Source organism: Ictalurus furcatus, chromosome 21, assembly GCF_023375685.1.
Source record: "Ictalurus furcatus strain D&B chromosome 21, Billie_1.0, whole genome shotgun sequence".
Taxonomy (NCBI): Eukaryota; Metazoa; Chordata; class Actinopteri; order Siluriformes; family Ictaluridae; genus Ictalurus; species Ictalurus furcatus.
The window spans coordinates 5,420,138-5,433,592 of NC_071275.1; the positions used below are offsets into that span (position 1 = coordinate 5,420,138).

The 13,455-nt window shown below is 38.8% G+C and overlaps 1 protein-coding gene across 1 annotated transcript in view; it reads right to left on the bottom strand.

The window, feature by feature from the left end:
• The window catches only part of grip2b (glutamate receptor interacting protein 2b), a 68,448-nt gene extending 55,966 nt beyond the window's left edge, over positions 1 to 12,482 (bottom strand). The window contains exons 1-2 of the mRNA XM_053652478.1: positions 12,235 to 12,482; positions 1,778 to 1,858 (exon numbers count right to left, since the gene is read on the bottom strand). Of these exons, the coding sequence (XP_053508453.1) occupies positions 1,778 to 1,858; positions 12,235 to 12,274 (121 nt within the window). The 5' untranslated portion in view covers positions 12,275 to 12,482. The remainder of the gene's footprint in view (positions 1 to 1,777; positions 1,859 to 12,234) is intronic.
• Between the last annotated feature and the right edge of the window lie 973 nt (positions 12,483 to 13,455).

Consider the following 13,455-nt stretch of genomic DNA (forward strand, 5'->3'; position numbering starts at 1 on the left):
ACGCCCCAACATTCTAAGGAGCTTGCAATTTTTTCAAAATGACCACAGATTTGGGCCAAGACGCGTCATGTGACGTCAACACAATGTGCATTCAGCCAAAGCCCTCTTCGATTCACGTGCATCAAACATGAGTACAGCTAAAAGGTCTCACTGACCAACAAACATCACCCATGCAAAACAATATTGTGCAACTGCAATTTCACCAATTCAAGCAAAAAAAAAGCACAAAATCTCCACAAGTTGCATTGCAAATTGTTTAAAAATACACAGCAGAATCAAGCATTGTTGGTTGCAACAATCACAAAAAAACAAACTTGAAAATCCTCTACAGACTGCAAAGAAAATCAGTGCTAATGAAACCTTTGTAAATCTGGTAGAACTTTTTAGTTCAGTTTGGCCTACAAAACCATTTAAATTGCAACATGTTTCCATCTGGAGTTTGAGGGAAAAGGTCTTCAATGGTCAAACGTTTCAACGCAAGCCACAGGCCTTTGTATAATATTGCATATGCTATAGGCAATAATGAATTACAACAAGTGAAATACCACTATGAGAGTAAGCTTTTAATTATCAGCAAGCTCTATTAAAGATTTGCTTTCAAACAGAGACCTGATCTTCTTGGTCAATCAGTAACGCCTATTTACAACTAATTACTCACGATTATAGAGGTAATAAGGCTACCAACCAGCACTCCTGAAAAGTAATTTCCTCTTAAAAAGACACTCAATATTTCTAGACACGATAAGCCACAGACTCTAATCCCAGCATTTGCATTTGAGAGTAATTAACATAAGCCATTGATTATTATTGGAAGGCTGTTTCAAAAGCTTGAAAGAAAAATGTGATGGCTTTTACCTTGTGTGTTTAACCATAGAATGAACAACTCATTAAACAAACCCTTAATTAACCCTAAAACCTTAATTAAGTATGCAATGCATGTGCATGCTCACTTCACCCAGCTTTAAATATTAACATTACATCTTCTCCAAAACTTAAAACATGAAAGGGAGCTGAGCAATCCTTGCCTGTTTACACTCAAGTAAAAAATGATTACGAAGTCTAATGCGCCATTAAATATTTATTGCTGGCAAACATTTTTAATGCAATCAAATGTATTTAATCAAGTGTTATTTAAGATTTTGCTGATCTGTAGAGGCTTTGTGGCTCTTACATTTTGTACTCTTATGCCAGTTGCAAAGTAGTGGCTATATAATATAAAGCAGCATTGAACAAATGACCAATATGGTGTCTTATTTTCATTATCTTATTATATAAATGCAAGTAATGGACCGTTCTATGAAATAAAGTCAAAGCGAAGCAATTTAAAACCAATTATATTTTATTGTCGACTCATGATAAGAGATGGTCAACTGCTCGTGTAATTGGGTAGGTCTGGCATTGAGCTGAAATATGCCTTCTTCTGTTCAGTGTGCTAAAGATATATATATATATATATATATATATATATATATATATATATATATATATATATATATATATATATATATAAAACTTCCAGAAACACTGTGAGAAAGCCGCCAGCGCCATGCATTAAATCCCCAAAGCTCTCAATCTCAAACAAGCAACTAAACCATCGTGGCAGGAAGCGTGCAGAAATCCTCACGGCATTACGGATAAACATGTCCTCAAAGATCAAAAAGAAAGAAGGAAACAGGGCTGGAATAACACTATATCATGAGAGAGAGAGAGAGTGAGAGAGAGAGAGAGAGAGAGAGAGAGAGAGAGAGAGAGAGACAGACAGACAGACAGGGTGTACCTGGGATGCTCTGTCTTCTGGAGACAAGGGAACTGTCAGGACCTGTAGATTCCTTGTTGCCTTTGGAGTAAGGCCCATCATCTGACAAGAAAAGAGACACATAAATGTTACAAGCTCAGAACTGCAGAGCTGGGATTTTTTTGTTGTGAGATATAATAATAATAATAATTATAATAATAATAATAATAATAATAATAATAATTGTTGTTATGATGCTTCTTTTTCTTCTTCTTCTTCTTCTTCTTCTTATTATTATTATTATTATTATTACATAGCATTTAATTTATCAAAATTTTTAAAAACAAAGTCACTTTACAATTTTGGAAAAGAAACACACAAACCAGTTGCAGATCTGCACAAAAGACACACAACAGAGGGCTCAGCAGCCCTGAGCCCACTAACAACTATGGCACTATGCCTTCTGCCATCAATACAAGTAATACACAGTAAAAGTTATCTGACACTGCAATCTATCCACAGCAAGCGGCGGACACACTTTACTAATGGAAGGTAAGAGCCAGGGGAAATCCACTGCTCATGCTCATAGTCTGGAGCTCCTCCACCACCACTGGAAACCAGCAGATAAATTCAGTGAATTACCAAAAACATTAAAACAGAAAGCAGACACAAAACATCCTGATTTATGATGTTGTTGTGTATATCTCATACTAAATAGTTTTAGATCTTCAAATGAAATACAACATAAAACAAAGGCAACCTGAGTAAACACACAATACAGTTTTTATTTATTTATTTATTTATTTTATTGAAGCAACAAAAAGTTGTCCAACACCTATCACCAAAAAACGAATTGCCTGCTTAAACTTTAAACTTAAAATCTGGTTTAGCAGCAATAACTGCACCCAAACGCTTCCGATAACTGGAGATCAGTCTTTCACTTACTTCTAGGACTAGGATTTACTCCTATGCTTTGGATCATTGTCTTGCTGCATAGTCCAGTTGTACTTGAGTTTCAACTTACAGACTGAAGACCAGACATTCTCCTTTAGGATTTAATTATTGCAAGTTGCCAAGCAGCAAAGCATCCCCACACCATCATACTGCCACCACCATGTTTGACCATAGATATGATATTCTTTTTTGTGAAATTCTTTGTTTGGTTTAAGCTAGATGAAATGGGATCACTGTCTTCCAAACAGTTCCACTTTCATCAATCCACAGAACATTCTCCAAAAATGTTTGACGAGCCTTAATGTTCTTCTGGGTTTGCAGTGATTTTAACCTCGCCACTCTTCCATGGATGCCATTTTTGCCCCATGTCTGATAGTGGAGTCATGAACAGTGACCTTTATTGATGCAAGAGTGGCCTGTAGGTCCTTTGATATTGTCCTTGGCTCTTTCTGACTTCCTGGATGAGTAGCTGCTGTGCTCTTGGAGGAATTTTGGAAGGTCGGTCACTTCTAGGAAGGTTCACTACTGTGCCGAGATTTTCCATTTGGAGATAATGGCTGTCACTGTGGTTCTTTCAAATCCCAGAGCCTTTGAAATAGCTTTGTAACCCTTCCCAGACTGATCTATTTCAATCACCTTCTTCCATATCATTTCTGGAATTTCTTTCTATTTTGGTATAGTGTGTTACTGGGTAAGACCTTTAAACCCAACTTCATGTAGTTGAAAAAGTTTTATTTACATGTTGATTTGATTGAACAGGGTTTGCAAGAAAGAAGAAATAATTTTTCACAGCACTGTACAAACACAAGACACATGAAAAAATAATGGGGAAAAAAAACCAAAAACACAAAAATGAGCAATGATCAAAAAGCACATATGGGTGTGATAGCCAGGTGTCCATATACCTTTGGCAATATAGTGTAGCCTACTCAACACCTATAATAATAAGAAGGCATATAAATATGGGATTGTAAATGTGAAACCCTTTGGACTGCTGTGCTGTCAAACTGTTGAGTGTTTATGAGAACGTGCTTCTCCGTGTGAACAGATAAATGAGTCGTGCACACCACAGTTTTCAGTCCGTTTTAACTTGGTACATAAATTAATACTCCCCCTGCAAGCCTCAGGCCTGCCATCAATAAACATTTCTTGGAGTTTTCATCTATTCCTTCGTAACACCTGCAGGAAAAACCACATCATTAATGAACTCTGAAAGAGTACCACCTGGAGCCATCACTATTAGCTAGTGCTCATATGCTCTTGGATCTTGAGTTTGCTTGAGTCCTCTTGCAGAAAAAAATGAGACTCCAGTAAATTAGAAATATTGTGGTTGAGCAAAACTACAAAGGCACCAGTAACTACTCAAAACCCAAAAACTACTCGCAACATTGCAGCATGTACAGCCAGAGCTTGTCTCTTCTCTCATCCGGTCAATGACTGCATGCTACAAATCAATAAAATTGGCTCACTTTAGCATCCAATTATTTCAGTTTAGTAAGTTTCAGTTTAGTTTACATTCATTCATGAATGTAAAAAAAACCAAAAACGATCAACCCTTTCTCGCAGTACTATGCGTTCCATTTCGCCAGCAGAATTGAAACTGATCAGACCTTTTCAATCAGTAGAACCAAATTATTTTATCGATGTAAGTCTATTATAAGATTAGTTGGGACACTGTTGGGTTTCTGTGTGTAGAGTATCATGACTGTCGTGTTTAAATATCGTGTTTAGCTGCTGGAGAGCAGGGTAATGGAAAAAGGGAGGGGTGTGAGCCCCGTGCTGGCCAAACAATTCACACCTCTCCACAATAACACTGATACAGAGATAAAACAGACAACTAAAGTTTTTTTTGATAGTACAACATCGTACACAACTACCACAGTAAAATCACAATATTTAAACCTAGGTATAAATAAATAAATAAATACTTCTAATTCTCAATGCCCTGAGTGGTTACTTTCATATGAGCCATTACCCACTACAGTGGTTACAAAAATTTTCAGTGCTGAACACGGGCACCCCCAAAACGGGTGGAAATTCCGTTTTTTGGCCTCTGGTAAAAAAAAAAAAAGAGCTAATTCGTCCGTGACCTTCTCATGCTACACAATGTAATTAGCACTATAGTTAGTCGTGTGCATGTGAATATGGATAATCCACCAGACTGCAATGTGGAAGTTGAGGATAAAATCCCATGGCTCTACCTCAGTGTTTCAGTATACTGGAGTGCGCAAAATGAGGTGTCACTTTTGCCTCCCTAGGAAGAATCTACTTTGTCTAACTTGAAAAACCATGTTGAGGTATGTTTCACTAATTTGCTTAAATATATGAGTGTTATTTTCTCAGTATTTGAGTCATTTCTGATTATTATATGGACTTGTGCCTCTTTTCTCACCATTGTCTATGGTTATAAAAACCATGTGTCTGCAATAACAATAAATTCAGAACTGTAACAAAAACAGGTTATCTCAGCACACGAATGGTTTACTAGTAAATGTATATGCTTTACAAATCACACCACGTTTAACAGCTTGTCATAGAATATATTAGAAAGTAGATCAGAATGCTACCATGCTGTTCTCACATCTCTGAATCTCTACTACACGCTTCAAAACACCTTTTAATTAAGCCACGCTCCGGATACCTGCTAAGGCTAATGTAAATCTTATTCTGCTGACGATAAAGTGATGTGCAAGTGACTGAGCCTGCAAAACCATTCGATTAGTTCAGGAAAGGTCAAAGACTCAAAGCTTAAAACTAATGAAAGGGCTTACATTGCATAATAAGGACACAATTCTGTTTGTGATGTATGTGTGTGTGAAAGCTATTACTGACACAGCTCAACAGATAGATTAGCGATTGGAACTAACGTGTCTTGTCATGCTACTTCTCTCCACAGAGACTCAGTCATATCAAATCTCACAACGATGAGAGGCTTCATATTAATCGACATTGTTTCAAAGTAGTGCTGCATTAAGACGAAGAGAAAAAGACATACATGCTCTGGCCAGACTTCCTGATTCATTCAGACAGCTCAATTAGTAGCCACTATCCTGGGAACAGATGGCACAAGATGGGAGTTCACCAAGGATGGGACACTAGTCCATCATAGGGCACTATACACACACATTCACACACTCATTCACACCCAGTAACAATTTAGAGTAAATCCACCTACCAGCATGTTTTTGGGAGGTGGGAGGAAACTAGAGAACCCAGAGGAAACCCATGCAGACATAGGGAGAACACGCAAACATCCACACCCAAGCTCAGACTGAATGTAAAGTGTAGTTCTGAATATGTTTCCCCAAATATGTCCTTCTTATCCATTCTTATGCACCCACAATCCACATTAGGAACACCTGCTCAAGAGCTTCAGCTTATGTTCACATGTTCAAACATCAGAATGGGGAAAAAAGTGATCTCAGTGACTACACAGAATGGTAGGTTGTTAAATGATCGATAAGAGACCAGAGGAGAGTGGCCAGACAGGTTTAAGATGACAAGAAGGCTACGGTAATCTAAATAACCACTCTTTACAACCATGGTAAGCAGAAAAGCATCTCAAATCTGAGATCTGTGACATACAGATAGTAGGGTCAGAATTTGGCATTAACCATAGGAGTACATGGATCCAACATGCCTTGTTTAAGCAGTGCTGGTGGTGTAATGGAGGTGGGCACAGTGGCTTAGCATGTTTGCCTTCTTACACAGCGTTGGACGTTCAAATTCAAGTTTGCATGTTCTCCCTGTGGTTAGATTCTCCTCTGGGTACTCAGGTTTCATCCCCCAGTCCAAAGACATATGTTGTAGGCTGATTGGCATTTCCAAATTGTCTGTAGTTTGTGAAAGTGTGTGCGATTGTGCCCTGCAATGGGTTGGCACCTAGAGTTCCCTTAGATAGGCTCCAGGCATCCAACAACCCTGTGTAAGATAAGCAGTATGGAAAATGGATGAATGGAGGGTAGTATAATGGTGTGGGGAATGTTTTCTTGGACTTGGCACACACTGGGTTCCTTAATACCCATATGACAATACAGTATTTCACAAAGCACAAGCAATGTCAAACTGGTTCCATGAACTTGACAATGAGCCAAAGCATAGGAGTAAATCCTAGTCCTAGAAGTAGGTGAAAGACTGATCTCCAGTTATTGGATGCATTTGGTTGCAGTTATTTCTGCTAAAGGTGGCACAACCAGATTTTCGGTTTAAAGGGGAAATTAGTGTTTTACATTGGTGATAGGTGTTGGATAACTTTTTAGCTTCAATAATAAAAAATAATAATAATAAAATAAAGACTGTGTTGTGTGTTTACTCAGGTTGCCTTTGTTTATGTTGTTGTTGTTGTTGTTGTTGTTTTTTTATGCATCATTAATGCGCATGCCTTATAAATGCAAATACCTTAATCTCCAAAATCACTGACCATGTTCAAAGATAAAAGGAAATAAAACAGAACCTCATGCAAGGATTTTGCAATACAATATTAACATACAAAATCATAGTAATCATGAATCATTTTCATCTTTGTAATAAAAAAATAATCATTTTTGTCGATGTGCCTGAATGTGCTGCCTGAAAATGTGGACTCCACTGTGGAGTACCTGTACCACTGTTCTACTGGGTTTAAGTTATTGGTCTAAACAAATTCACGAATTTCAGCGGTGTTGTGCTTTCTCTTCATTTAGACTTTTACCTTAATTACCCTACATTATCAGCACTGAACAGAAAGAGCCTGTGTCAGGGAAGAGGACTGCGCCCTGTGCGATGGACAAAAAGCAAACAGAATGTAAACTCAGCCTTCACACTTCAGCTTAAGATTTCACACACAGATATATATACACACATACACAAAGGAGCACTACCAGCTGCTCACAGATCACATACAACAGAGAATCACACGCCTACAAAAGGTTCCAACCATTCGACATAATTATCATATTGTTGGTTCAACATTGCTAAAAAGAAAATCCTACCATAAAATCCTTTACCACAACAAACCTTGCTTATGTCAGTGAATGATATGGATTTTCTTTTGTCAAAAAGCAAAAACAAAGAGACCACAGTGCCAAACAGTTGGTGTCTATTGACTTACGAAACCACGGCTGCAAGGCAAAAAATCACCTCAATAAAGTTGGCATGAAGCTATCAGAAGCAAAAGCACGTATTTCATGTTTTAAATGAACGTATTTTATTTAAATGTATCCTTTGCCAGTGAATTTTCAAGAGTTAGAATTTTATTCACGCTCAGTTTGAACATGGAAATGCCATGCAATTTTTTTTATATAAGATTATAATAAACTAGATATAATATTACCAAACCTATTTCTAGAACTGTTCTACTCATTTCAAGCTTCTAAATGCGAAAGATTTTTAAACTATCATTTAAAAACGGCATTTTGTATTTACTCAGGTTGCCTTTGTTTTTATCTTAGATTTTGTTTTCATTTCTGAAACAATTTAGTATAAACACAATATAATTATATAAACAGAAAAACAGAAGAAATCAGGGCAAATAATTTTTCACAGAACCGTATGTCCACATTTTCTTCTCCACTCTAGCCAGGTACTAGTGACTAAAGTTTAGACCAAATAATAAGCCTTACTGTATATTCAGCGAACCTTTTGAAATAATTTGATTAAAAAAAAAAAGGGTGGGGAGAGAAATCTAGTGTGATTCATGAGAGGTTACAATGACAACCCAACTGTAAACAATCTTAGACATGGAGGAAGTGGGGCATCTAGGGGGCTGACGTAATCTAACTCTAGCAAGTGGGAAATGGGAGCATGCAACAAGCAAATGATGAAAGCATAATGTACTGACATGAGGCGCATCAGGAAACTGATATGCTGCCATGTTTTGAATCATCTGCAAAGGTTTCATAGTGCAAGCATCTTAGAAGTAGCAGTCGAACCATGAGACAAGTGCCTGGACAAAGAATATGAGCTGATCTTCCTGATGAACCACTTCAATGCCCAGAAATATAAATATGATAAGAAGCTTGATTTGTTGGTGGCCAGCTGACTCTGGTGTGACCTTGTGTTTGGACCGTGGGTTTCTGTCCAAAGTCATGTCACCCACTTTTGTTAAACAATATGTTGACCTTGTAGGGTTCCAAGACAGGAAATTAGTAGAGTATTCCTTGCTAAACCCAGTGTGCACGTTACACTCCTGTTTTGACTGGAATGTGGTAATGAGATCATCAGATCAACTGTTTGTAGGTCAAGGAGGCTCAAGGATGGTGCACTGGTCTACTGGGTGGTGGGCATCATCACTTCAGCCTATAGGTGGACCAGACACACAGATCCTACTGTGACAAGCCACAATTCCACAAATGCCACTGTGTCTGCAAAATAACAAATTTGTCTGTCAGCAAATTTCTGCAAGCTGACCGTCGGCCCATTGTGTTCCATCCTTCCTCCCTACTGAAAAAAGGTCTAATACAATCTTGGGCCTTGGGCTGCCACCACTTCCTTACCACAAATTGGGAAAAGGGAAGTAACAACCTGCCAAGAAACTACACAATGCAGACTGAGATAGGCACTGAGATATTAGCTCTATTACTTTCCTCATGAAGAACTGACGACCTCTTACAGCAATTAAGCAACGCTGAAATAACGCAGGCAAGCAATCAATATTACACAGAACTAATTAAAAGCTTTGGACAGCAAACATTAATCTGTATGTCCGGATATCACACAGGGACAGAGAATACTATGTAAAGGGACAACGGACAATTGGAAAAGGGAGCCAGGATGGAGGGATTAAGTATCATGTAGGCCATGGACTTTCTGTCTGATCTAAACAGCTGTCTTAGAAATGTTAATATGCACAATACCCAAATCCCAAGCCTGGTTATCATCTTGTATAAACCTTGCATAACAAACTAATAAAAGGAAATGAATATAAACAAATCTGTACATTGACGCGGCCTACGCACTATCTGAAACAATTCTTTAAAACGGAGGTTTTGCTCCTATTTTTTTGGCCTGTAATATCCCTTACTGCAGCACTGAACCAATTTACTGCAAAATACATGGTGATTATGTTCATTATTGGGCGAGTACGACTTCCAAAAAGCACGCAATTATACCAAGTGCACTTTCCCAAACTACCCCCCCTGAATCGCATAGTAAAACAAGCAACACGGCATCTGGAAAACAAGCTGCAATTAGTGTAATAAGTAGTTCCCAATTGCTAGATGCATAAAATGGGAGATTCCTCACAGGCAAGACATAAAGGGGAGGATGGATCACTTGGCTGTGTTGAACAGTGTGCACTAGTGTTGTGTGTGGGAGGAAGAGAAAGGTGACAACTGGTAAAATTGCTGGTTGTTCATCTCAATGGTGATACACAAAAAGGTAGATTGTTATCTGAAATGTTGGTGTGGTAAAAAGAAATCAAAATGCAAATGGTGAAAAATAGGGAAAGAAAATTCCATCATACTATCAAGTAGCCTGACAGTAAAAACTTATTTACTATGGTTAGTGAAAATACTAAAAAGGTAAAATTTCACCCATCCATCCTTTTTCTGTACTGCTTTTCCTTACTGAGTCATGGGGAACCTGGAGCCTATCCCAGGGGGCATGGGGCACAAGGCGGGGGACACCCTGGACGGGGTGCCAGTCCATCTCACGGCACAATCATCATACACTACGGACACTTTTGGACTTGCCAATCAGCCATGCATCTCTTTGGACTGGGGTAGGAAACCCGAGTAGCCAGAGGAACCCCAGAAGCACGGGGAGAACATGCAAACGCTAATTAATTAACTAATTAAATGTAGTTTTCTCCATTTTTATTCTGTGGGGCAACCACATTTTAAAATGGTATAACTTTACCTCTAGCTGAGATACATACAAAAGAGAAGTATATCTCAGTTTATCAAATCCTGTCGTTTTCAGAACTATATAGCAGAAAAACAATTCGCAATCTTCAACTGTCCAGTATCAGTGAACCTGTACCCACTGTAGCCTCAGATTTCTGTTTTTGGCTGACAGGAGTGGCACCTGGTGTGGTCTACTACTGTGGTAACCGATCTGCCTCAAGTGATATATTAGCATTCTATATATATTCTATATAGTAGCATTCTGAGCTGATTTTCTGCTCACCAAGGTTGTAAACAATGTATTTCTGCAGAACTGCTACTCACTTATCGTTTTTTGTATCATTTGGCCGGCATCAACAATCACACCATGGTGTGGTCACTTAGAATACATTGTTCCCCATACTGATTGATGTTTATTGTGAACATGAAGCTCTTGGAGTTGTACAGGTGTTCCTAATAAATTGATCAGTGAGTATTCTGTATATAGTAAAACTGTCATTTAGCCAAAATAAAATAAAATAAAATAATGTCACATGCTGTGACAAATAAAAAACATTTAGGACACATGCTGTGACAAATAAAACAGAATTTGAAGTATTTACATGTGCATTTACTTGTCTTTAAAAATTACTGGAAAATTCCAGTAGAATCTCAACACTGAAAATCACCTCTAGGTATATACACTACAGCATGTTTATCGGCACAAATTTCTGACACACTACTTTGCTCAACACACTCTCTCTCTCTCTCTCTCTCCCAGAGGGAGAACATTAGATGGAGCACTGTAGCATGACTCCTGCTTCTGTTCCTCTTATATGCACCAGAGCCTCCCAAATCCCTCTGCAAATCCCAGTGAGATAACTTGATCTGTCGTATTGACTTGAAATCACCATGCGATCTGGCACAATTCCAAAACACATCACCAAGGCATTCCCTTATGTGCGATTTAAAACTTTATCAATACCTTAATGGATAGGGGCTTGGTTTTCCAAAAGCACTGTCGTGCTAAGATGAGTGTAAGATAAGGGAAAACACTAACACTAACTCCCTTTATGAGATAAATGTATAAAACAAATAATCATTCAGAACCTCTCATTTCCTTTACCACACACACAAAGCAATACAAGTTAAACGAAAGAAATGTTTACAGAGTGTATAGCATGATTTGATATGATTGATACAATGGCAATGTGATACTAGGGGTCTTGTATTCTCTACACTAATACAATTTAATGGTGTGCAAGTGGAACATAAACTGCTGCAAAAGCTGAACAAGCCATATGCCACAGTGAGGCATGATGATTTGATAGTGTAGAAGTGGAAAACCTGATGCACATACACATATAAAAAAAAGGGGGGGGTTACTACTTGGTACTACTACCAAGGTACAAATAAAGAAAATGTACCCACAAGGGTATAGGTGAATCCTTAAGGTACATTATTCCCTGTAGGTTTCCTCTAAGGAAAAAAAAAAAAAAAATTGTAAACAATTTTTTTTGTAAACAATTTTTGTAAACAATTTTTTTTGTTTAAACCACATCATCTCTCAAAGCAGTACGTGAAAAAATATAGCAATATTTGTTACAATAACACACAAACTAATTATAGCACCACACTTCTAATAGCTACTTATTCATATCTCTAGTGCAGGATACAGTACAATGCACACTGTGTCCACACGCTTCAAAAGGCGACAGCAAATTAAAGAAGTGTGACGCTCACCAAAGCTGCTCTTTACTTCTCTCCGCAGTCCACACAACATGTTGGAGCGTGGTCCTCACACACACCCACACACACAAACAGACACACACATACACACACTTCCATGCACACAAAGACCGAAGCGAAACTGTGTGTTCCGTACAGAGCAGATTCCCTCTGTCAGAGTGAGGATGTGTGTGCAGTGATACATACACACACACACACATACACACACACACATGCACGCATACGTGTTTAGCTATGGTCTACGTAAGCCAGCTGAATGAACATCACTTTCTCAGTGCAGCCCATTTTAAGTATCTGCTTCATTTGTGACTGCAGATGACATGACTGACCATAGCCATAGAAAGGAATTAATGTGTAATTAATTATCAGATACTTATCAGATTAATTATCAGATTAATGTAATTAATCTATCTGTACACAAAGACTAAATTCAACACAAATCACTGGGACTTTAATGGTGGACAAGCTATACTCTTGACCTACCTACTTTTGACTAATCCTTGACCAACCCTAGCCACTCCCTTAGATACTCTTGACCAATCCTGCCCACTTTTGCAAACATCTGTGACCAATCCTGCCCACTCCTGCAGACATGCTTGATCAATCCGGTTCACTCCTGCTGACACGTTTTACAAATCCCGCCCAGTCCCGCAGATACTCTTGACCAATCCCAGCCACTGCCACAGACACTCTTGACCAATCCTGCCCACTTCTCCAGACAATCTTGATCAATCACAGCAACTCCCGTAGATACTCTTGACCAATCCAGCCCACTTCCGCAGACATCTGTGACCAATCCTGCCCACTCCTGCAGACATACTTGACCAATTGACCGTTCACTCCTGCTGATACTTTTTACAAATCTCGCGTGCTCCCATAGACACTCGACCAATCCTGCCTACTTCTGCAGACACTCTTGCCCAATCCCAGACACTCCCATAGACATTCTTGACCAATCCCAGCCACTCCAGTAGATAGTTTTGACCAATCCCGCCCACTCCGGTAGATATTCTTTACAAATCCTGCCTGCTCTCACAGACAATCTTGACCAATCACAGCCAATCCCGTAGATTCTCTTGACCAATCCTGCTCACTTACGCAGACATTCATGATCAATTCCCCCCCACCCCTGCACACATTATTTCAAATACTGCCTGCTCCCACAGACATTCTTGACCAACTCCAGCCGCCCCCACGGACAATCTTGACCAATCC